The sequence below is a fragment of the Amphiprion ocellaris genome, chromosome 5 (assembly GCF_022539595.1).
Source record: "Amphiprion ocellaris isolate individual 3 ecotype Okinawa chromosome 5, ASM2253959v1, whole genome shotgun sequence".
NCBI classification, from domain to species: Eukaryota; Metazoa; Chordata; class Actinopteri; family Pomacentridae; genus Amphiprion; species Amphiprion ocellaris.
The window spans coordinates 35,323,767-35,345,692 of NC_072770.1; the positions used below are offsets into that span (position 1 = coordinate 35,323,767).

Sequence of the window (21,926 nt, forward strand, 5' to 3'; positions counted from 1 at the left end):
AAATTGTTTGAGTTAGATGCTGGACGGTAGCTCGGTGGTTAGCACAGATCTTTCTATGTGGAGTTTGCATGTTCTCCCTGTCCATGTGTAGGTACTTCAGGCTCCTCCCACAGTCCAAGAAATGCAGGTTCATTGGTGATTCTAAATTGTCCGTAGGTGTGAATGTTTGTCTCTATGTGTAGCCCTGTGATAGACTGGACCTGTCCAGGGTGTCACCTGCCTTCACCCTGAGCCGGCTGGCATAGACCCTAATGAGGATTTATCAGTGTATAGATAGTGGATGGTTGTTTGAGTTCGAAAACCAGGATTCTTTCTATAGTCCAGTAACAATATTCTATAACTCTTTTGGTTTGGTTTCACTGATCGCACCGGCTCAATGTATGTTTAAATGCTGGCCAAAGATGCAGAAACAGCTTTTTAATATATATGTTTTTCTCATTAAGGATGCCTCTGATCAGCACCATACTCTACATTTTTAAAACTCCCATTGGTGCCAATCACAGGGGGAAAAATCAGCCTCTTGGGGTGAAAGATAAAGGTTTTATGGCTGGTTTGAATCACAGAATAGAACAGTCGTTGACATTTTTTGAACAAAATCTGCCTCATCATATAACTGGTTTGTGTGAGTCTATCAAAGCAGGGTTGTGCCACTAACGGCCATATGCACATATTAACGAATTTGCAAAATTTCAGGACTCAAGCTACATTATATCTCAAGTTATGGCACTTCAGATGTTGCTCCACAGATCGGTGTGAATTAAACTTTTTTTGCCCAAAAAGTTACAACACCTGTGACCAAAACTTTTATGTGTTTTACTTACTAACATACACATGCACAGAAAACCAATCAGAAAGCAAATATGAGATGGTCAGGCGTGAACCTTTATTAAAATTTGGTAAACTGAGGTGGAATAACCCAGCCTCTAACACTGTGATGCCTCACCGTCACCTTATTTTGGTTTTGATAATTATAGTAATATAGGACATGCTGATCTGCAGTGTGTGATGCTCTGCGTTAAAAGTCAGTCATCCTACATGCAAAAATGCATTTATGGGGAAAAACATCCAAGAGTGACAGTTTTACTGAGTAAAAATGTCATATTCTGTATTTATTCAATAAGTCACAGATCAAACCAGGCAAAGTAGTGATGCTCTGATTCATCCGCTGTCTCTCCTTGAGGGGATGCTACATTTAAAATCCTTACCCCATTAATCATTTTAATGTAGACCAGACACTGAAAAACTGAGTTGGCGGCTTCCACCGACTCAATGAATGTGTCTGGGTTTAATAATGGCATAATGATCCGGTCCTTTTAGTAAAGTAGGTGCAGGATCAGTGCATCCTTACAGTATATATATATTGCACAGACTTTGGAAAACTCACAGATTAATAATAAGAAATGTAATAAATTTTCTTTAACTGATAAGAAAATAACGTAAAATTTCAAAACAATTAGCTTTTCTCCACATTTATACAATATATTTCCATTTTCAATGTTACTTTTGGGGTAACATTGTCCAGTAAGTCTTAGTTGTGGGCAATAAGCAGGCTTCAAATAAAAAGTTGTTATTCCAAACCATCTGACTTCACTTTCTCAGGCTTCACATTGGCCTCATGACTTGTTCCTCTCACATCTGTCTCCAATAAAACAAGAGTACTACAGGCAAGGGAAGTGAATAAGCAATACAAGTTTATAGTGCTATAAATGATTAGAATTGGAATAATAGTAATAAACCACACTGCTGACAGGAAAATTCATAAAGGTCCCTGATGAAGCTGAACACATGTAAGACAAAATCAAGGTCCATCTACTGTGCACACCCTTCCTGGAGCCTCTGACGGTATCACACTGTCCTCACCAGCAGACTGAGCCGTTTGTTCTTAGAGCTGCAGATATTCAAACTTTCTAAGGATAAGCTGCTGATCTCAAAAACCTTAAAAACTTATATTTCTTACAATTTATTGTCTATGGACAACAATATCAAATCATCTCCCACCTCTGAAGTGCTTATTCAATGACATGCCAAGGAGTTTTACAGACAAGTGAGATCAGTCTGTGTGTCATTTGTAACACAGCCAACAGTATGTGTTATCATTTTAAAGAAAAAAAACAGTCACAAAAAGCTGAACTAGCACAAAGCAGAAAAGTAAAATGTCTGCAGGAAAAACAAAGGACACAGCTGCGTCAGTATTAAAAAACGATGCAGCGCAGTACTAGTACAAGTGTTAACATCAATAATCAAACTATCAATAACATAAGTCCCAGGTATTTCCTCCATCTTCAGCTCCCACAGCCTGTTTGAATCATGAGCACAGGTGCATCAGAACAAGAGGACAGACGCTAAATTGCAGACCAAGGGTTGGACTAATTTTCTGGCGTTTACGGATGTTGGTGACATGTTTGGAATACTTTAAAACACGCTACCATCCTGTCATGAGAACACTGCAGAAGGTGGAGGTTTGACAGTGATGGATACACGAGGTTTTACTGATTTACTGAGCTGATAATGCAGATAATGCCGCTTCACTAACGGTCAGATTATAGCGTTTCTAAAAGAAGCAAGTTATTAACCTCCTGAGGGGGGATTCACAGTCACTTCCTAAAATGACAGTTCAATATTCGAGAAGTTTAGTTGAACTTATGTTACACTGTGATGATTAATTTTTCTACTTAATTTTTTTGAGCAGTATATAATAAACTCCTGCAATAGTCTATGTGAACCCTAATGCTAATTTTGCAAGAATCTCAAAAGATATTCCTAAACACTTCAGACCAGATGTAGAAAAGCAACCCAGCTGACAAATACATATTTTGTTTGAATGACATATTTCTAGTATTTCCAGTTAAGGAGTCTTAACCCTCGTGTCGTCCTGCGGGTCAAAATTGACCCGTTTAAAAGTTTGAAAATGTGGAGAAAAAATATATTTTCACAGTGAAACTTCTGATGTCCACATTTTCAACATTTTTGGAAAATCTTTGAACATTTTTTGGTGGAAAAAAAAAAGTTAAAAATGTTTCTTAAGAACATTCACAAAAAAATCAACCAAAATCCAGCGAAATTCGCTGGATTTTGGTGGATTTTATGTGAATGTTCTTAAAGAAAATATTACAAGTTTTACTGATATATATGGAATCACTTTAGATATTTTTACTAATTTTTTGGAAGATTTTTAATCATTTTTTGAAAATATTTACAAGAATTTTTTGCCAGATTTGGGGGATTTTTTTAAAAAAATAAAATTTTCAAGGGAAACTTTTAAGGAATTATTGGAATTTTCTCCCTGAAGGTTTTGCAAATTTTCAGAAATTTTGGGAATTTTTTTGCAGAATTTTTGCATTTTTTTCAGACAAGGAAACAATACTTTTTGGTGCCCATAAATGAGGATAACAGGAGGGTTAAGCAAAGGTCAGGTGACTGATCATCCATATAACTATTTGCTTTCGAGTACACTCACATATTACTCTGTCCCGCCATGAAGACGTGATTGAAAACAAGATTTCGTCTCAGACAAAGCTGGAATAATGAAACTGCCATTTGAAAACATTCATCTGTGTCTACCGTGTAAATGATCTACAACTGGTAAGTGGTTTTAATGTGAGCAAAGAGTGGTTGACATAAGAAAACGCAAATATATGACCATAGGACGGTCTTCACATTATGACAAATGATTTCCATCGCTTTTTACAAAATCTGGTGCAGAGGTTAAATTCATTGTGGTGTAATCAGTGCACACCTTCAGGCAGGTGCTTAGGAAAATAAATCAAACAAAAGAACGTGCTGAATGAAGTTTCATGGAAACTGAGAAATGTTAACGCGTTGGTCATATCGGTTTATAATGCACAATACTGCAGACTTGCATCCTACTGAACTTTCAGGTGGCTGTGTGCATTTGTAATTATTGATGGTGTTACACATAATGGGATATTTTAATTTAAGATGTTCAAATTCCAAATCTGATAATTCATAGATGGTGAAATTAACACTTTCATTGTGTTTTTGGTGGTTATTGTAAATGTAAAGCAGTTTGCATTTTGAGTTGGAAAGATGATGATCTTTAGTCTGAATGGCTTTTTTGTCATTTCACTGTCAGACAACACACCCCGGTGAGTAACAACATTTTCTGGGTAAATATTCATATGTGTGTCGTGACAGTTAACGTCAATACACCCATTTATTTTCCCCAAAGTTTTATAGATTTTGTGATAATTATTATTTGAGTATATTTAAACAGCTGTGCATTGTGACAATACAATTTTGATACATTTTTTAATACTTGCATTTGAGTTAAAGCATATTGTGAATCAATCACCTATTTCCATAATTCATTTATTGCAAAGCTGATTAATTGCAGGTCATGTTTTAGGTAAACATCTCAGAGCTTCTGCTTTTCAGTTCTGGCAGTTTGCTTCCTTTGTTTTGTTGCATCTAATATGAAACTGAATATCTTTGGCTTAGCAAATGTTGGTCATTGGTTGGTGTTTTGCTTGTATTTAACAATTACATGAACACTTATTTCACCAATTGTGACGTCACTAAATACACAGCCCCTGTGTCAACAAAAAGCACATTTAGCCTTCACAAAGGTAGCTTTTTGGCAGGGTTGTCATTAGGCCTACATTGTCCATTACCAGTCATTGGGTGCTGATTTTATCTAACCTTTTAGTGTGTATGTATTTGTGTGAGTTGCATTTGTGCTGCCAAATACTACTATCATTAGCTGGACCTTTTTTTCCCCACTTCATTCTTGTGTCATTCCTCTCCGTGATACTGTCTCTCAGGTTGCCGTTTGTCATGTTAGGACATGTGTGGGACTGCCGCTGCATTTTCTGTTTTTTTTATAACCTGTTTTCTCACCACATGCTACGTTTTCTTGCAACCTGTTCTCCTGCTCTCTCACCCCTCAAAAATGTAGCCTTCTCAGCACCTGTCCTGTTTTTAAAGTTCCTCTCTTGGCATTGATTGAACCCTTAACCCTCCTGTTGTCTTCATTTACGGGCCCCAGAAATTCAGCAAAAAAATTCCCCAGATTTCTGAAAATTTGCAAAACCTTCAGGAAGAAAATTCCAATAATTCCTTCAAAGTTTCCCTTGAAAGTTTTATTTTTTTTAAAAAATCCCCCAAATCTGGCAAGAAAATTCTTGTAAATATTTTCAAAAAATGAGTAAAAATCTCCCAAAAAAATCCAAAAAATATCTAAAGTGATTACATATATATCAGTAAAACTTCTAATATTTTCTTTAAGAACATTCACATAAAAATCATGAAACATTTTTTTGTGAATGTTCTTAAGAAACATTTTAACATTTCTTTTTTTCCACCAAAAATGTTCAAAGATTTCCCAAAAATGTTGAAAATGTGGACATCAGAAGTTTCACTGTGAAAATATATGTTTTTTCCACATTTTCAAACTTTAAAACGCGTCAATTTTGACCCACAGGATGACACGAGGGTTAAAATCGCATCTCTGTGTAGCTAAACTACACATTTAGAAGATTTTTTCCCCAAGAAGCTAATCCCCTTATGCCTTAAAATTGCTTAGATGTAACTGTACACTTTTACTTCTTTTAGAAGCTCAGTTCTATGAATATGCAAATCAGTCCTGCCTCGATCTCCACTAACCCCTCTGCTACTCGCCTGCGGCTCTAGCTGCCCTCTCACCTTCGACTTTGCTCAAACACTGTATGCTACTCAAACGCCTGGCTCTATGAATCTATATTTTTAAGGCTGTTTTGTGATACAATGCAATTCAAGGTAGAAATGCTCAGCCACGGCATTATTTTGCTCATGATATATCTTCCCGCATGTAAAAAACACCATATGCACACATGCTAACAGAAGGTGAAAACTTGACTTTCATTGGAAGGGATCTTTAAGAATATACCAACTATAACTAACTCATGCACAGATCAAGTCAGAATCATTACAGTGATGGTTTTAGCCATTTACCGGAGCTATTTAATGCTTTTTAGTTTAGCAGCTCTGTTCATATAATGCACAAGTCTTGCATCACAGGGTGCTTAAATCTTTGTAAGTCTGACACAAATCATAAATTGTCAATGTGGGCAGTGGTCTGACAAGAAGAGTGTCCTGTGCTGTTCTGGCTTTAAGATAAATTTGTATTTTTTTTCTTTTTTTCCTGCAGTTTCTCCTGCAGGTATGTGTTCCAGTCGGGGTTTTTGTGGTGCCAACAACCGCCCCAACAGATCATCATCAGAGTCCGGCGGCTCCGGTGCCCACTATGCTCTGTGTGCTCTGGGAGTGGGCCTCATCGCCCTGGGCATTGTTATGATTGTGTGGACTGTGATACCCATGGATGGAGAGGGATCAAGCACCTCCACTGCTTCGTCAGGTAACTCGTCTACAGTTCCTGGGACAGACAACCACAATGATGGTGAGGACACAGACCACACAAAGTCCTCGTCAGTGGCGATGGTGCTAGTTGGAGTTGGGGCAGCCATGTTGCTTTTGTCCATTTGCCTCGGCGTGAGGAGCAAGAGGAGAGCTCGCAACAGAAACAGCCAGTCAGCGGCAGCAGCAGGCGGCCTTATGGACCATGTGACAGGAGATCAGGAATCGTCGTGAGTGCTGACTTTTGGTTATGTTTTTATACCAAGATTTTTCTCATGTGTTCAACTTCCAACACTGGAAAAAATGCCCCTCTCAAAACAAGGTGAAAAAAAAGTTATTTCAAGGAAGTTTTAAGCAATATTTTACAAGGATTGTCAAGCTTAGGTGTCTTAAAATAAGCCAGACATGCAAAAAAAAAAAAAATTGCAGCTTTTCACTCAAAAATAGATTTTTGCTTTCATTTAACCTCCTAATTTGAGATGTATTAACCCTCCTGCTGTCCTCATTTACAGGCACCAAAAAATATTGTTTCCTTGTCTGAAAAAAAAAATCCCAAAAATCAGCAAAAAAATTCCCCAAATTCCTGAAAATTTGCAAAACCTTCAGGAAGAAAATTCCAATAATTCCTTAAAAGTGTCCCTTAAAAGTTTTATTTTAAAATAATCTCCCAAATTTGGCAAGAAAATTCTTGTAAATATTTTCAAAAAAGGAGTAAAAATCCTCCCTCAGACTGCTGACAGTCACACTTCACACATTAAAAACCAGAAGCAGCATCATGCCAATCATAAAAATAGCCCTCGACAAAATTTAAAATGATGATGCTTAAAGTTCAAGAGCTCTCAGTACATTAGAAATGAGCAGCTGCACCAAGAGTGCACTGAGTAACAAAATAAGTATATTACCTTACAAGATTATTTATTTTCTACCAGCAATCCCCTCCTGCATCATTTGCAGTAACACATCTTTTTTTTCCATAATAAGTTCTAATATTCTTTATTATAACAACCCACTCCTCTTTTGACAGAAGTAGGCACATGATGCATCAAATGCCCCTATTTATGTGAGCATGCTGAGTCTGATTAGGAATATCTTGGATAATAAAGACAGTTGATAGCCACCTTTGCGGTCTCCATCATTTCAGTGTTTTAGGTTTTGTCAAGCTGGCTAACACAAAGAACGCCTGGCTATTTAAACAATATAAAATACAGCTAATATTGTGTCTGCTCGAGGTGTAAATTATCAGTAGTTGGCCAACAAGTTTAGTTGTTTAATATGCCAGTGTTCACAGCTTCTTTTTGTTGCCCCCAAGTGACCAAAAGACTCAGTTTTAGGTGACGTTTGTATAAATATTTTGTCATGTGTTTTGCTTACATTGGTTTCTCACTGAGGGCCGTCTATTGCATTCTTTTCCAGAACTGTAGACCCAACTTCGTACAACGTGCCGAGCTACGAGGAAGTCGTCGGCAGCGGCGACTACCCCGTCCGTCAGAGCAACCTTCGCCAGAGCATCTCGCAGCTGCCGTCCTACGAGGACATCATAGCTGCTGTGGAAAATGAAGGAGCAGAGCCCGCCAACAACTCCACTGAGGACACTCCTCTTAATGAATCCACGCCGGCTGCTGCACAACCCGCCGCTGCACAACCCGCCGCTGAGCCTCAACCCGAACCGGCTGCTGCCCTCGTGCCAAACCCCAGCCTGCCCACCCGCAGCAGCAGCCGGGCCAGCCGTTTACTGCGGCCCCTCCGGGTCAGGAGGATCAAGTCGGACAAACTGCACCTGAAGGACTTTCGCCTCCAAATCCGCAGCCCGACACAGAACCCAGTGACCATTGAACCCATCACTCCTCCTCCGCAGTACGATAATAAGATGCCCGAATTACAGTAATGCCTCCCTTATTGCCCGTTCCTGATAAAGTAAATAAAAATATCTGTCAGTAAGTAGGTAAATGTTGCAGTGTTGATGGAAGCTGTGCAGACACACACCTGATATGAGAATATGTCAAGTGAAAGTCTTGTTCTTCATCACTGAAGTTTGCGATCGGCATATTTATTCTGTTATAATACATTATAAGGTCTTTCAGCTTTCAGAGTCGAGATTTTTTTTAAACATCCTGCTGTAACTTATGTCAGACATCGGACAGTCGTTGAGTTTTATTTAATAGCCATAGTTTTCCTCCTTGTTACTGCATTTTCATTGTGATTATTCGTGAAATGCGGAAAATTTGAAACCATATGTAGTGATTTAAAGGGAGCAATGGGACGTTAATCTTCTGAGAGATTTTTAAGTCATATTAAATATCATAAATATCAGATGTACAACATTTTGTAATTTGTAACTCTGACAAAAACATGCATTGAGGCCAAACATTTGTGACTTATTACTCGTTTGTTTGTGGATTTTGTACATGTTTTTTTAAAACTCCTTGTTCTAAAGACACTGGTTTATGTAAGCTTCTTCACACGGATATTAAGAGAAGAAAAGGATTTTTTTTGGACAGTAAAACCATAAGTAAACTGTTGGACATTCTGGTGATGTGATGTTAGTAATTAAACATACATTACTTCATGGAACTTTTATAAGTGTTGTAATGTTTGAATCTATTTGTAAAAACGAGGCAATAAATGTTTTTCTATTTCATTTAAGATCATGTTAAGATTTCATATTTTTGTTGCCAAATGTCTGGGAAAGGGATTTTTTTCAGTGTAAAATCCACTAAAATCAAATAGATCTACTAAATACAAAATATATCATGACTAAAGAAAGCCTTGTTTGTGTCATGTTAATGAACGAATAGAAATAATTCTTCCTTTTCTGATAATTTAGTCTAATTTGCATGCTGTAACTTTGATAGAGCTGTATTTATTTTAAAAAAAGAAAGACTAATACTGTTGTTTTACTTTTGGTTAATAAAATGTAACTGTTGATGTTTGTCCTCTCTGCTGTGTTACCATGACAAACTTTCTCAAGTTGATTTAGTGCTTTTGCATCAATTTCCACGAGTTTCAAGTTTCATTGGTTAATATTTAGCACCCTCCAGTGGTTAAAATTGATAAATGACAGCTAGTTGAAAGCAGCCTGTCATCTTTTAACAAATGTTGCATCTTTATTAGTTTAATTGCTGAGAATATATAAAGATTGAGAATATAATGTGGAAGGTTAAAAATAAGTACTTATATGAGTAAAGGTAGTAAACTGACTCGCCTCGTTATGAAATTCATCTCGCTGTATTAAACAGGCTTTCAGTGGTGGGCCAATTCTTCAGTAAAGTTACAGTCATCCATTGTGCATGTTATTTAAGCAATTATATGGAAGCTCTATTGGGAAAATGTACATTCCATGTTCAATGAAACTATAGTGAAAGCAGAACCATTGGTCCATGTGACTGTAGCATTATTATTAGATTTATGCTGTATAAGTGACGTTTTATTGAGGTGGAGCAAATGTTGAATTAGTTTGTGTTGGACTGCAATGGATGATTATTGTTATTATGGATTCATCTTATCACATTTATGTACAGCTCATAGTGCATCTTCAATTCTGGCTTTTTAAACAAATAATCCAACCGTTTGAGAAGCAGGGACAATTAATACATATTTTGCGTGAAAAATGGCTCAGATTTGTCAAAATTTGCTGAAGAGTTAATGATGGGGTCCCCTGCCCCCCGATAATAATGATGAACACTGTAGATCAACGTTTTTGAGCACCTCATGGAAAATCGGGGTAATTGTTTGTGAACTTAACTGTTGTAAAACGCAAAAAGAAGCAATTTAAAACTTTTAACTGAGCAATACCAGAAACAAATATTGCATCTACATGAAAGACACCTTCCTACAAACTACTAATCTACTAATTTGCAAATTATATTTTCAGATTTAGCCTTTTATTTATGCAGTAGTATAAGGTAACATGATTACTGAATACAATTTGCCATCTTGGTTTTATCTTAGCTAAATAAAAACAAAGCATTAACCTTTACTATACATAAATACACGTTTATCTCTGACTATTCATTTTTTGCAATACTTTAAGTTCTCATTGGTGAAGGAAGAATTGGGAACATTTACTTGCTCAAACAACAAAACTACACTATAAAAATACTGGGTTACATGTAAGAGTATTAAATTGCACATGTAAATACAGACTGAGGTAAAAGTACACAAAAGCATTATTGGCAAACCTACTCTAATGATCAAATACAATGCGGAAAAACTGGTCCCTGTGAGCATCATAGTATTATATTACCTATTGTACTATTATATCATAATTATTTTATAATTAGATATCGTTCTTAACTATTTTTTATGGTTAAGTAGTGCAATCTATATCATTGCATTGTATTTTACAAACTAATCAGATATTTTCAATGTATATTTTTCATACATGGATTAATTATAAGTGGCTTTACTATTTCCCTTGGAAATAAAGTGTAAATGTGTAAAACAGAAATACTCCAACAAAGTCCTTCAAAAGTGTTCCTAAAATACTTGTTCCAGTGCAAGTACAGTCCACTAGTGCAGTTTCCCTTTTACATTCAGTGGACGGTACATGTACTCTGTACCATTTTAAATATTCATGTTCAAAAACTTTCTGCAACAGAAAAGCAAAAGTGCTGATCTGCACCGCTGTTACATTTAAAGTAGGTAAGTTTGTGTTTATATTTCCAATATCAGCTCCATTTTCCAGATCTCCACCCTCGCCTCGGTTTAGAAGGATTTTTTTTCTCTCTCTCTCTCTCTTTCTCTCTTTTCTTTTTCTTTTTTATAATGTGCAGCTGCCATGTAGCAGAGGGAGGAACAGCTGGCTGAGGGAAGAGCCAGCCCGGGGAGTCAGTCACATTCCTGGCTGGGATTCAATGACTGAACCAGACACAAACAAACAGAGAGGGCGAGAGAGAGAGAGAGAGAGAGAGAGAGAGAGAGAGAGAGAGACTCACACATTGAGAGGGGAGACGGACAGAGTACACCAGACTGAGCAGACGAGGCATATTTCGGGCGCATATTAGGAGTGCGTAAAACCGCAAGAGCACAGAAACATCGTACCCGGTGATTGTACGTTGGATAATACGAGTTCAGAGTCTGACTTGTCGACTTTAATTGCGTCTGCTTACAGGAACTGCCCTATGATTTCAGCAACCTTCAGTTTTCTGAATGGACGCGCTGGGAAGCTTCTCCGGTGACATGGAAATGCGCGTTATTGAGCGTGTATCCGGATGCTGAGGACGACCGATCCGATAAGTCAATTCCAGCTTTCATTTTAGGAGTTTTTGAACTCTCTTTTCCAACCGGCTACGACATGGAGGGCACCAGCTTCCAGCCCCATCCCGGACTTCAGCAAACTCTGAAGCAGTTTCATCTGAGTTCCATGCGCTCCCTCGGTGGACCGGCGGCGTTTTCCGCTCGGTGGCACCAGGACTCCCTCTTCGGAAAAGATGGGAAATCCGCAGAGTTGATGCTCTCCCTGCCTGCTCAGACACCCCCGGTGATGTCCGGTCCACTTTTCATCCCCTCCGACCGCTCCACGGAGAGGTGCGAGACGGTGCTGGAGAGGGAGCCCATCTCCTGCTTCGTGGTCGGCGGCGAGAAGCGCCTGTGCCTGCCGCAGATCCTCAACAGCGTCCTGAGAGATTTCTCCCTCCAGCAGATCAACTCGGTGTGCGACGACCTCCACATCTACTGCTCCAGGTGCACGGCGGACCAGCTGGAGATCCTCAAAGTGGTGGGGATCCTGCCCTTCTCGGCGCCGTCCTGCGGGCTCATCACCCAGACGGATGCTGAGCGCCTCTGCAACGCGCTCATCTACGGCGGTACGTACCCTCCTCACTGCAACAAGGAGTTGGGCTCCCTGGAGTTTGAGAGAACCGAGAAGAGCTTCAAAGTCTACCACGAATGTTTCGGACGGTGTAAAGGCCTGTTCGTCCCGGAACTGTACAGCGGTCCGGCGGCCGCCTGCATCCAGTGCATGGACTGCAGACTCATGTTCCCACCGCACAAGTTTGTGGTCCACAGTCACAAGAGACTAGAGAACCGGACAGTCCACTGGGGCTTCGACTCAGCCAACTGGCGAGCTTATGTGCTCTTAGACCCGGACTACACCGGCAAGGAGGAGAAGAGTCATCTGGAGCAGCTGCTTAAAGAGTTAAAAGGAAAATACGATCTGACGGCCAAACTGTCCAGTAAAGGCTGCAGAGTAAGTCACTCCTGTTTCACCTTGTTAGAAGCATCACTTGAAGTCTGTCTCTTTTATGTTTGTTTGCATCTGTGGATATTTCAACAGCCTCAGGCCTACTACAGCATCTGCATTAATTAGCATTAATTTTAAGAGGACCTCTATCTCATTATGACTGCCATCTTTGATTGATTGCGTGCATCTGCCCCAGTGTTGCCAGTTTTTATTATTAACTTATCATTCACATCACATCTCATCTGTCTGTACCTGTCCCGTCTTCTCCTGCGCCAAACACAGCCTCACTCCCACTCAGTATGTCTGAAAGAGGTGAGTGTGAAGCCTCTAACATCAGCCTGACACCCCTGAGCATCCATCCCATCATCTAAAACTCCCCCCCAACCCAACCCCCAGGTTACCCAAGGGCATCTGCATTATGATAAATGGAGTCCCTGTGATATATTTTATGAGTGTGAGAGAGCAGAGGGGGGCAGGGGACCCCATTATGGTGCCACAAGGTGGGGGAACGGGATAAGAGTTTAATGAGGTTTGGAATATGGAAATGTGTGTGTGTGTGAGTGACAAGGGGTTGCGGCTGGTCAGGATGGGATAAGATAAAGAGAGTGTGTGTGTGGGGGTTTGTGTGTGCTGTGGCTCCTTTTGCGTGGGTCTTAGATGTTTGTTGCGGACAAAGGGCCAGGAGACGAGGAGGCTGTTCCTTCGTCACAGAGCAGCTGCTGTGTGGGACTCTGCTAATGAGTGGACATCTCTGTATGCATCACCATGGCGCTGCTCCAGTCTGAGCAGGAGCCAGGAGATGTCTCACAGGGAAACCTCAGTGTTCTGTTTGAAAAAAACAAAGTCCCAGGGAAAATGTTGATGGCTTACAGAAACATGTCTGAAATGACAACAGGAAGATGTGACAGCACAGAGGCGGTTGATTTGTGTTTCCTCCACAAACTGGAAATATCTGTTTTCATCTATTTCATAATTCCTGCACCTGCGGTTAATGTCTTCCTGGAGTTTATATATTTCCTCAAAATGGTGAGTCCGGCACTGACAGTCTTTCAGCGTGTGGGATATACGCAGGGCCCGAGCATCATGGAGGCAGCGTAGTGGAGGGGGCAGTGCATGTTTGCTGTGGTTCACTGTCAGTCGTGTCCCAGTTAGCAGACAGGCCTGGTCCTCAGGGAGCTGCACACCAGCACTCTCCCATACATCAGCCTGACAGGCCAAGCTGCTGAAAGGCCGGACCGGGCCTCATAGAGCGCGTTTGGCTCGGCTTACCCGTGAAATAAAAACACAATGTTATCGGTCTGCCTCAGCCTCCCTCTAATGTCAGAGTGTTTTATTAATAAGAGACAGCCTCGAAGGTTACCTCCTCTGCCCGTATCATCTGTCTAGACTCCCACCTCATCGACTGTGGTAGGTGCAGAAGCAGCGCAGCATCGAAGAAGCTGCTGGGAAAATTATGGGCTTTATTGTGGTAAAGTTTTGAAATGGAGTTTTCCTGAGGGATTTAAGTGTAATTCACAATGATTTCAGTTTCTATTGATAAGCTGTGAGCGTACAAAGTGAAACGTCAATCATTTTCAAAAAAAGAAGGGAAAAAAACTGCATCCTGCTAGCAAAAGCAGAAGCCAGATCAGAGCAGGCAATGACAGCAGCGAATCACTGCGTCTGTTTTGCATCAGAACCAACATTTGGTCATTTAGCGCTTTGCCTAATGTGCAGATGAGGGCAGATTGCAGAGAGGACGCTGCAGACTCTCTCATTCAGAAGATGCAGGGTGTGTGAGCCAGGCCTTGACATGTGTTGTCAAAGGGCCGTAACCTCTGACCTTTCCCCAAAGACACTGACCCAGCCTTCCCCCCATTCTTTTTACACTATCCAATCACATGCCCTTGTGTCCAGTCCACTGGCCAGATGGCTGTCTGATAAAGGACGGAGGGATATCCACCAGCCAGATAACAAACATTGCTCTCAAATGCAGCTTGATTCCAATTAAACATCTGCACATTAGTGCTGTTTGTCTGAAATCCGACATGATTATTGCTCCGGATGTAAATTTTTATGGAAATTTTAAGTCAGATTCAAATGACTTGCTCCATTGTGCTGAACCTTGCATGAAATAATTCAAATATTAACTTTTCTGATTAGCATGGAAATCTTCAAGAAAGAGGATTGGAATTGAAAAAAAAAAAACTTTTTGCAGGCCAAAGTCAAATACTTCTGAGCATTTACTGTAAAAAAAAAAAAATAATAAAAATTCCTAAGAAGTGAGGGCAATGCGATCAATCATCTGACTGAGTGGAGAGTAAAAGGAGACTCTGGAGAACTGTGTAGACCCTTCTTAATGGAATGGATATTAAAATCAGTCAACTGAGGCAAATTTATGCCATTTCTCATCTCTTTGTTCTCCTCACTCGATGCAATTAGCCTCAAACCTGGAGTAAACCAAAGTGTGTGTCGAAGGCTAAACGGTGGTGTGTTTTGCTTATAAGCTGTTATTGAAAGTGAATAAATGAATGGGAAAAAAATCTCTCTACCTTTTTTTGCTACTATCCGCTAAGTGTGCGTATATCTGCTCTTGTGTGTGGGTGTCTTTATGTATAGCGAGTATAGTGTGTTTGCATGTAAACAGGCAAGTGTAATGACTGGATCAGCTGTGTGAGCCAGATTAAAATGAGCTCACTGCCGGCTCATTTCCATTCCCATCTGTCTGCTGACCTCTGGGAAGCCCTGAAGAATGACATGGTGCATCTCTTTGGTCCTTGATGGGCCTGTCTGACCCAGCCAGCTAAGACCCGACAGCTCACCCACATCACCCAGATAAACACAGAATGAGTCGCTTTTAATACTGATTTAACATATTTCTCAATCTCGCTCCCGGTGCAGCAAATTCATGATCTAGTTTGATTTTAGCTTGTCTTTTCCTACTAGTCCTTCACTTGGAGATATAATTCTTTTGTGAGTAGTTGCCTGAGCCCCCCCTTTACTCCCCGCTGACCAGCCCCCACCTCAAAAGACCATCACCTCCTCTCTGCAGTGGCTGCTGGCCGGAGCTTTTTTGGCCAAAGCAGGGGACGGTGTGTCAAGGCAGAGGGGTGTCGGGAGCTCCCAGGGGTTGTGGCCTCCATTCTAGCAGCGATGACCCCATGTTAAAAGGGTGTCAGCTGGAGTTCTGTCACGGGTAATGTCTGCTAAAGACCTGCCGCCTCCTTTGTTTGAGGGCCAGGCTTTCAGAGGCTGTGAAGTGCAGCATTTTCTCTTTGTTTGTGCCGTGTTTCTTTGGATGCAGTGTGGCTGGGTCTGTAACCTCCAGCCTCTCCCAGGGTGGGAAATCCACACTCGAGAGTTTGCTATGTCACCAGTTTCCTGGTTGCGTGCTCCAAGACAGACTGGAGCCCGTGACGGTGTCTGCATGTCTGATAGAGATAGGCCTGGGAAATCATTCAGCATCATCATCATTGGACCTTCAGCAGGATGATATTGCAATTATGCGATTACATTGTGATATGTCCAAATTAATTGGAGAAAAACTGGAGTTAAATAAACAAAAATAGGTAAATTGAAATTTTGGTTTGATCCAACGGAGAGTTTTGTCTCATGGAATGACGTAAACAAATTTCAGACAGATTTTTTTTTTTTTATATATGACTATGAATGCATTCCATGCTCTATATCAATACTGGTAATTAACCTTATTAATTAAGGACATTATTTTTTTCATATTGTCTTTTGCACACAGCTGTGCATGTAATACTTTACCACGCAAAACCCTTATAAATATAATGTGGTGGGAGAAGTAGTCATAAAGACAATAATAATAAACAATGCCACAGTTTTAAAATTCTACTATACTGTAGCATTAACATCACAATGGACTTAATGTATTCACTAGCAAAAAGCAAAGGTGTCCGTGATACCATATAATTACCTCTGTCAATATTATATGACTACAATGTATATTTAATCTTAAGCAGTGCATCTTATTAAGGATATATGACTCAAGTGTAAAAAGAAAAACTCTTTGATTGTAAGATCTGTGATCAGTTACCTCGAGTTTAAAAAATGTAGTGGAGCATTCTAAAAATACCTCACAATTGTACTCACTGCTCTATGTTTGACATTTTATGGCACAAAGTTAAATAGCAATAGGACAAAATAAAATATATTTGCAAACTAGTGTACACACTGCACTGTGTTAATTAGATTACTTAAAAGCCATGAGGCTACAAAAGCACACATTTCTGGAATATCAGACACTGAATATTGCCTGTTTCTATTTCGGATCATTTCATGCGGACAATGTTTCGCTCGGTTCCTCTCTAAACCTCGATGACACAGCACAGTGCTAATGTGTGAAAGACTTCTTGTATAACTCGTGGAGTGAGGGAGGACGATGATTAGTGTTGATCAGTGATGATGAGATGAGGGAGGAGATGAGCACTGGCTGTGACTGCAGTCAACAAGCCAGTCACTCCGTCGGTCTGTTAGTGGCAGAACAGATGCCTGTATTGAGTTAGTGTTATTCCACAATCATCATCAATTCCTCCTCGATCACCTCCTGATTTCCAGCTCTGTGATTAAGAGTCAGGCCCATCTGGTGCAGAGACAGGAAATCCTGGAGTCTGCATCTGCTGCTGGCTGAGCTACTAAGCTGCTGCAGTCAGGGGGTTTAAACTCTGATAATCCTACATAACTCCTGGAATGCAGAGACCATAGTGCACATCAAAACCGTCATCTTCTCTGGACAGCATTTTCAGGAACACAGTTAGACTCAGCCATGGACTTTCTCCTCCTTCTCTGGCCCACTCAAAGCATCCTCACACTTTATAGCCAGTCCCTCTGGAATTTTCTAATTAGAGCATGAATTAGATATACTACAGAGAGTGCATTACATGGAGAAACCAACAGTGCAACTGCACATACCAATTCAAGTGCTTGTCTGATGAGACTTGGGAGGCCAAAAGACACAGGCAGCATTGCAATATTTATCCCCTTAAATTTTCTGCCTTGTTTCTCCTTAATGACCTGCAGCTCGAAGCGGCAGAACTGTTAGACCACATTGGAGATGTGCTAATGGAGCTCCAGCCAGAGCAGAAGTAGGCCCTGCTGGTGCCATATGACAAATCGGCATGCTGCTCTCGCCTACAATCCGCCCACCTACCACCTTCAAAGCTATCAGGAGGATTAGCTCACGCAGCTAAACCAAACAGACTGCTCAGTGTTCAGACATTATTTGGTCCAAATCTTGTTCGTGCCTCCTGTTTTGATGGCTAGCAGATCACAATCGGGGGGCTGCTATCGGTTCACTTGCAACTGGTGCAGTGCCAAGTTGCTGTACAGTGCTGTGGCTGCAGGAAGAGGAAAATGAATGTTTTAGGGATTTACACGACTCCCTTGCTCTTTGGGATATGCATAATTTATTTTAGGATTAGGATGGTTTAGATTAACTTTGAATCCTCTGCTGAGTTCAGAAGACGGTGAGGCAGAGGAGACACGAAGGGGTGTGAATGTACTTCTGTCTTCGTGTGGTTGTGACATAAAAGCTCCGAGTTCGACTGTGGAAAAAAAATGGTTCGCGTTCCAGACCTGTTTTGTATATGTTTCTGCGTGTGGGCAGGCACGGACCACAACATTTGGAAGGCCTCTCTCAGACTCCACACACTCAGAAAGGACTGGTCCTCAGTCAGAGTCTGCTCCGTACGCTTGTGATTGGAGGGCGCCTGTGGTTGCTAAGCAGAGCTGCTCTTCCTGTGCTAAATAAGAACTTCGTGCTCTCTGGCTGGTGAGCTCAAAGAAGCGCGCCAGAACACACACACACACACACACACACACACACACACACACACACACACACAGACCTCACAGTACAGAGACCTCGTACAGTACAGAGACCTCACCCTCCTCCATTCACTGCCCATCCTCTTTCATTGTGACCTCCATGCTGTGACTCGACAACTCTCTCCGCCTCCTCCTCCTCCTGCTGCTGCTTTCCTGCTTTCCTTTCTCCATCTCCTCCTCCTCCACTCTGCATCGCACGCACTTCTCCCACAGGTCAGCGCCGCGCAAAGCTCCCCTCTCCATCACCGAGACCTCCTTGACTGACACCTCCTCTGCCTCGCCGCCATCACTCATCTCCTCAGTTTGACACCTCCTCGACCCTTGTAGGACACACACCGATAAAGACACAGACACAGGCTCTCCTCCTCTCCTCCACTGAGATCTCCCACTGCACTCCCCCTCACACTGCATTATACTTAGATCTCCACCTCCACTGTAGTGAGCACATGCTGTATCAGTCTGTATTCAGACTGGCCTACATACAGTACGCCTAACATGTAGCGCCGCGCTGTTCCAGGGGTGTGAGGTCCCACTTTGGAGAGATGAAAACTCACCATCCATCTTTAGTCTACACATTTTTGATTCTAGATAGATAGATAGATAGAGAGATAGATAGATAGAAATGGAAGTAGTGCTACTTTGTCAGGATGACCTCATAACCATCCTCTAGGCTCGTTTCAAGAGCCCACTAAATGAACAAATTGAGTGGGATCCACATTTTTGGCTCTCTTCTGTTTTGCTCTGCGCTATTATAGATAACTATCATCTCCTGTATCTGCTGTGCCACCAGAATCTCAAAATGTGGTCCAAGAGTGCTGTGTCCTCTCTCTCATGATGGGCACATACAAACCCTCGACAAAGTTTATTTCCCAGTTTTTCGTAGAGGTCAGAGCTTTTGAGTAGTACGGCAGAACGCTCATTCGGCGTTGAAAAGCCGCAAGCCCCTGCGTTGGTCTTCAGACCAGCTCAACATGCTTTCTTGCAGAGACGGAGCAATGCAGCATTGTCAGCAGGCACCCGTATCAAATGAATTCAGCACAGCTGTCCTAGCAGACTCCATTGCAGTGAGGGGGGAACGTTATTTATTCAGTATTACAGTAAAGCCAGGATCCGTCATGGTCACTCTTTGCCACAGCATCATCTGGTCAAGTAGACACTTTCCCTCTCTTTGACCTTGCTAGATTTGTTTATTACAATGCACTGTATCTCTGCAAATGCATCCCGCTAAAGAGCTGACCGCCGCCTGCCCCACCCAACTCTCACTTTCTGCTCTTTCTCTCTATTTCAGTACAGCGGGGTCCACATTTAAAAAGACAGGCATAAAGATGGGCTGCCGTTGCTCACATGCTGAGCACACCTCCCCGCACTCCCCTCCTTTTTTGCAGGTGTCTAATAGTTGCAAGATTGCCCTGCGCTGTGCTCGCTGTGCCGGCTGCTTAGCAGGGCAGCCTGCCTCCCTCGCGCTTTTGGCGTTGACAAGCGTCTGGCTTTATTTCCAGCCGGTCGACGAGCGCAGACGCAGACAGCCATGCCCTGAAATAGAGCAGGCCCACCCTTTATCCTATAATGAGGGGACTATTATAAGCCTTGTGTCTTAAGCAGTGTATGGCCCATGTCAAGAGAAGAGCTACTACACACATCATCTTAAAAAACGTCAAGCTGCTTTTCAGATTATCATCAAAACAAAGTAATCACCTCTCCTTTTGGCGCCAACAGCCTTAATCTGCAGCCCAGGAGTGTGTGTGTTTTAGCGCAAAGTCGTGTCACCTTTGATAATCTGATGAAACCGTCCGCTCGAGAGACGAATGGAAAAATATGAAAATGACGTGACAGATTTGAGCTGAAAAATACTGCCATGACACAAAAGAACGAGATATTCTGACGATAATCAATTCACTTGTGACCTTGTTACAGTCAATTGTGTTGAATCGAATGCAGAGATGATCGTCTGGTCGGGGCATCTGTCCTATATGGAATGTATGAATTATTCCAGGGGTAATAACAGGGCATTGTTGGTGCACTCATCCTCACAAAGACGCCCATCTCTGCATGTCCATATTTAATTCAACCCTTTCAGCTGCTCAACTGTACAGGCTGCTGATATAATGAGTCCCTCCAAAGAGATTAGTCGCCCTATCATCAACACAACTCCCTAATTTCTCTGCCTTTGTTGTGGGGCAGGCTGTAGTAAATGGGATAAAGGGGCTTGGCCGGACACAGTGGGAGGAAGTGGCTTTTGTGCTGCTAGCAGGTGCAGTGGAATGACAGTGGCTTCTTTTTTTTGCGACCTACACATGTACACATACATGTGTGTGCGCAGCTCTGCGTCTGACTGGGCCAGGAGGGTACATGCTCACCGAGTGCCGCTGAGATACACCAGGAACCTCTGGAGCTCGACTTGAACCCTCAATCACAGGGCTCCTCGGGGGTTTGCAGTAAATTCTTCAGGCGAATGGTTTTCTCTCCCCTTCCTCCTCCTCCTTTTTCTCTCTTTTTCTGCTCACATCTGGTGAACAGCGCTAGCACCCCTGTCATCTTTTACTGCGTTGAGGTCATTTCCACCCTATCGGTAAAGTGGAAACACATGATGTGCAGGGTTCGGCCTTAATGGGGTGGGGCTGGCATGGACCAGCACTGACACAGCTTTACAGCCAAGTACTGCCAGAACGGCCTCACTGTGGAATGCCTCCAACTTCCAAATTAAAGACATTTGGACTGAACAATGTTACAATGCTTGTGTTTATCCATTAAGAATAACTAATAGAAATAAACAGCTATTTTACTTTAGCAACTTTTTTTAAAACACGGGGGATGTCGACTTGTTTTTTCAGCAGTGTTTGGTTTAAATGTTCTCTGCAGTGAGATGAAGCTCAGCCTGCAAGAACAGAGCCGAGCAAGTCATTCATGACACTTTAAAAGTGCAAAAACAACAAAAAAAAAGGTCCAAAAATGACTAAGTATTGTTTGGACCTACAGAAGGGTAAGCGCATTATGAATACCAACTCCGGAAGAATCCTTTTGGAGTTTCTCTTCCTCTGTTCCAAGTTTTATTTATGCTGTAAAACTCTCCCCTTCCCACACTCTCTCCTTCTTAATCACATTATTGATTCCAACTGGTGAGCTGGAGAGTTGGGTACAGACTTCGCCACATGCTCTTGATAAAGGGTGCGTTCTCAAGTTTAATTGGGATTCTCCTTCAGCAGCGATGTGGATTTCCTCGATTCCGTGTCCTGCCGCACCACTCTTCCTAAAATATTTCACAGCACAGCTCGCAGCGTTTGTCATTCTCAGAGATGAGCTTGTGTCATTTGTGAAAACTCAGCTCTGCCTTCTGACACATTTTGGTTGATTTCTTGACAGTGCATCATTAGTATCACATTCATCCTGTCTGGCTTTTTTTTTTTTTTTTGCTGCTTTTACAGTGCACAGATATGTATTTCTTTCTAGCCTCCTACCAGTCTTTTTTCCTTTCTTTTTTTGCTGTATTGTAATACAATCACTGCTCTATTTGCAATGATTTTAACAGCTAAAAACATTTTGCCACACTGAGATAATTTGCTGC

General features: G+C 41.6%; 2 protein-coding genes across 2 annotated transcripts in view; both read left to right on the forward strand.

The window, feature by feature from the left end:
* Window positions 1-5,300: 5,300 nt before the first annotated feature.
* On the forward strand, window positions 5,301-9,276 carry tmem51b (transmembrane protein 51b). Its single transcript, XM_055010869.1, has 2 exons — window positions 5,301-6,581; window positions 7,765-9,276. Exons 1-2 carry the CDS (start codon window positions 6,160-6,162, stop codon window positions 8,234-8,236), a joined length of 894 nt encoding a protein of 297 aa, XP_054866844.1. The 5' UTR covers window positions 5,301-6,159; the 3' UTR covers window positions 8,237-9,276.
* Window positions 9,277-11,280: 2,004 nt separating this feature from the next.
* Window positions 11,281-21,926, forward strand: part of skib (v-ski avian sarcoma viral oncogene homolog b) — a 33,120-nt gene continuing 22,474 nt past the window's right edge. Inside the window, exon 1 of the mRNA XM_023294918.3 lies at window positions 11,281-12,538. Within this exon, the coding sequence (XP_023150686.1) occupies window positions 11,645-12,538 (894 nt within the window). The 5' untranslated portion in view covers window positions 11,281-11,644. The remainder of the gene's footprint in view (window positions 12,539-21,926) is intronic.

Coding starts and splice junctions, on each gene's coding strand:
- tmem51b (XM_055010869.1), top strand. CDS start 6,160: ATGTGTTCCAGTCGGGGTTTTTGTGGTGCCAACAACCGCCCCAACAGA. Junction 6,582..7,764: donor ACAGGAGATCAGGAATCGTC/GTGAGTGCTGAC, acceptor ATTCTTTTCCAG/AACTGTAGACCCAACTTCGT.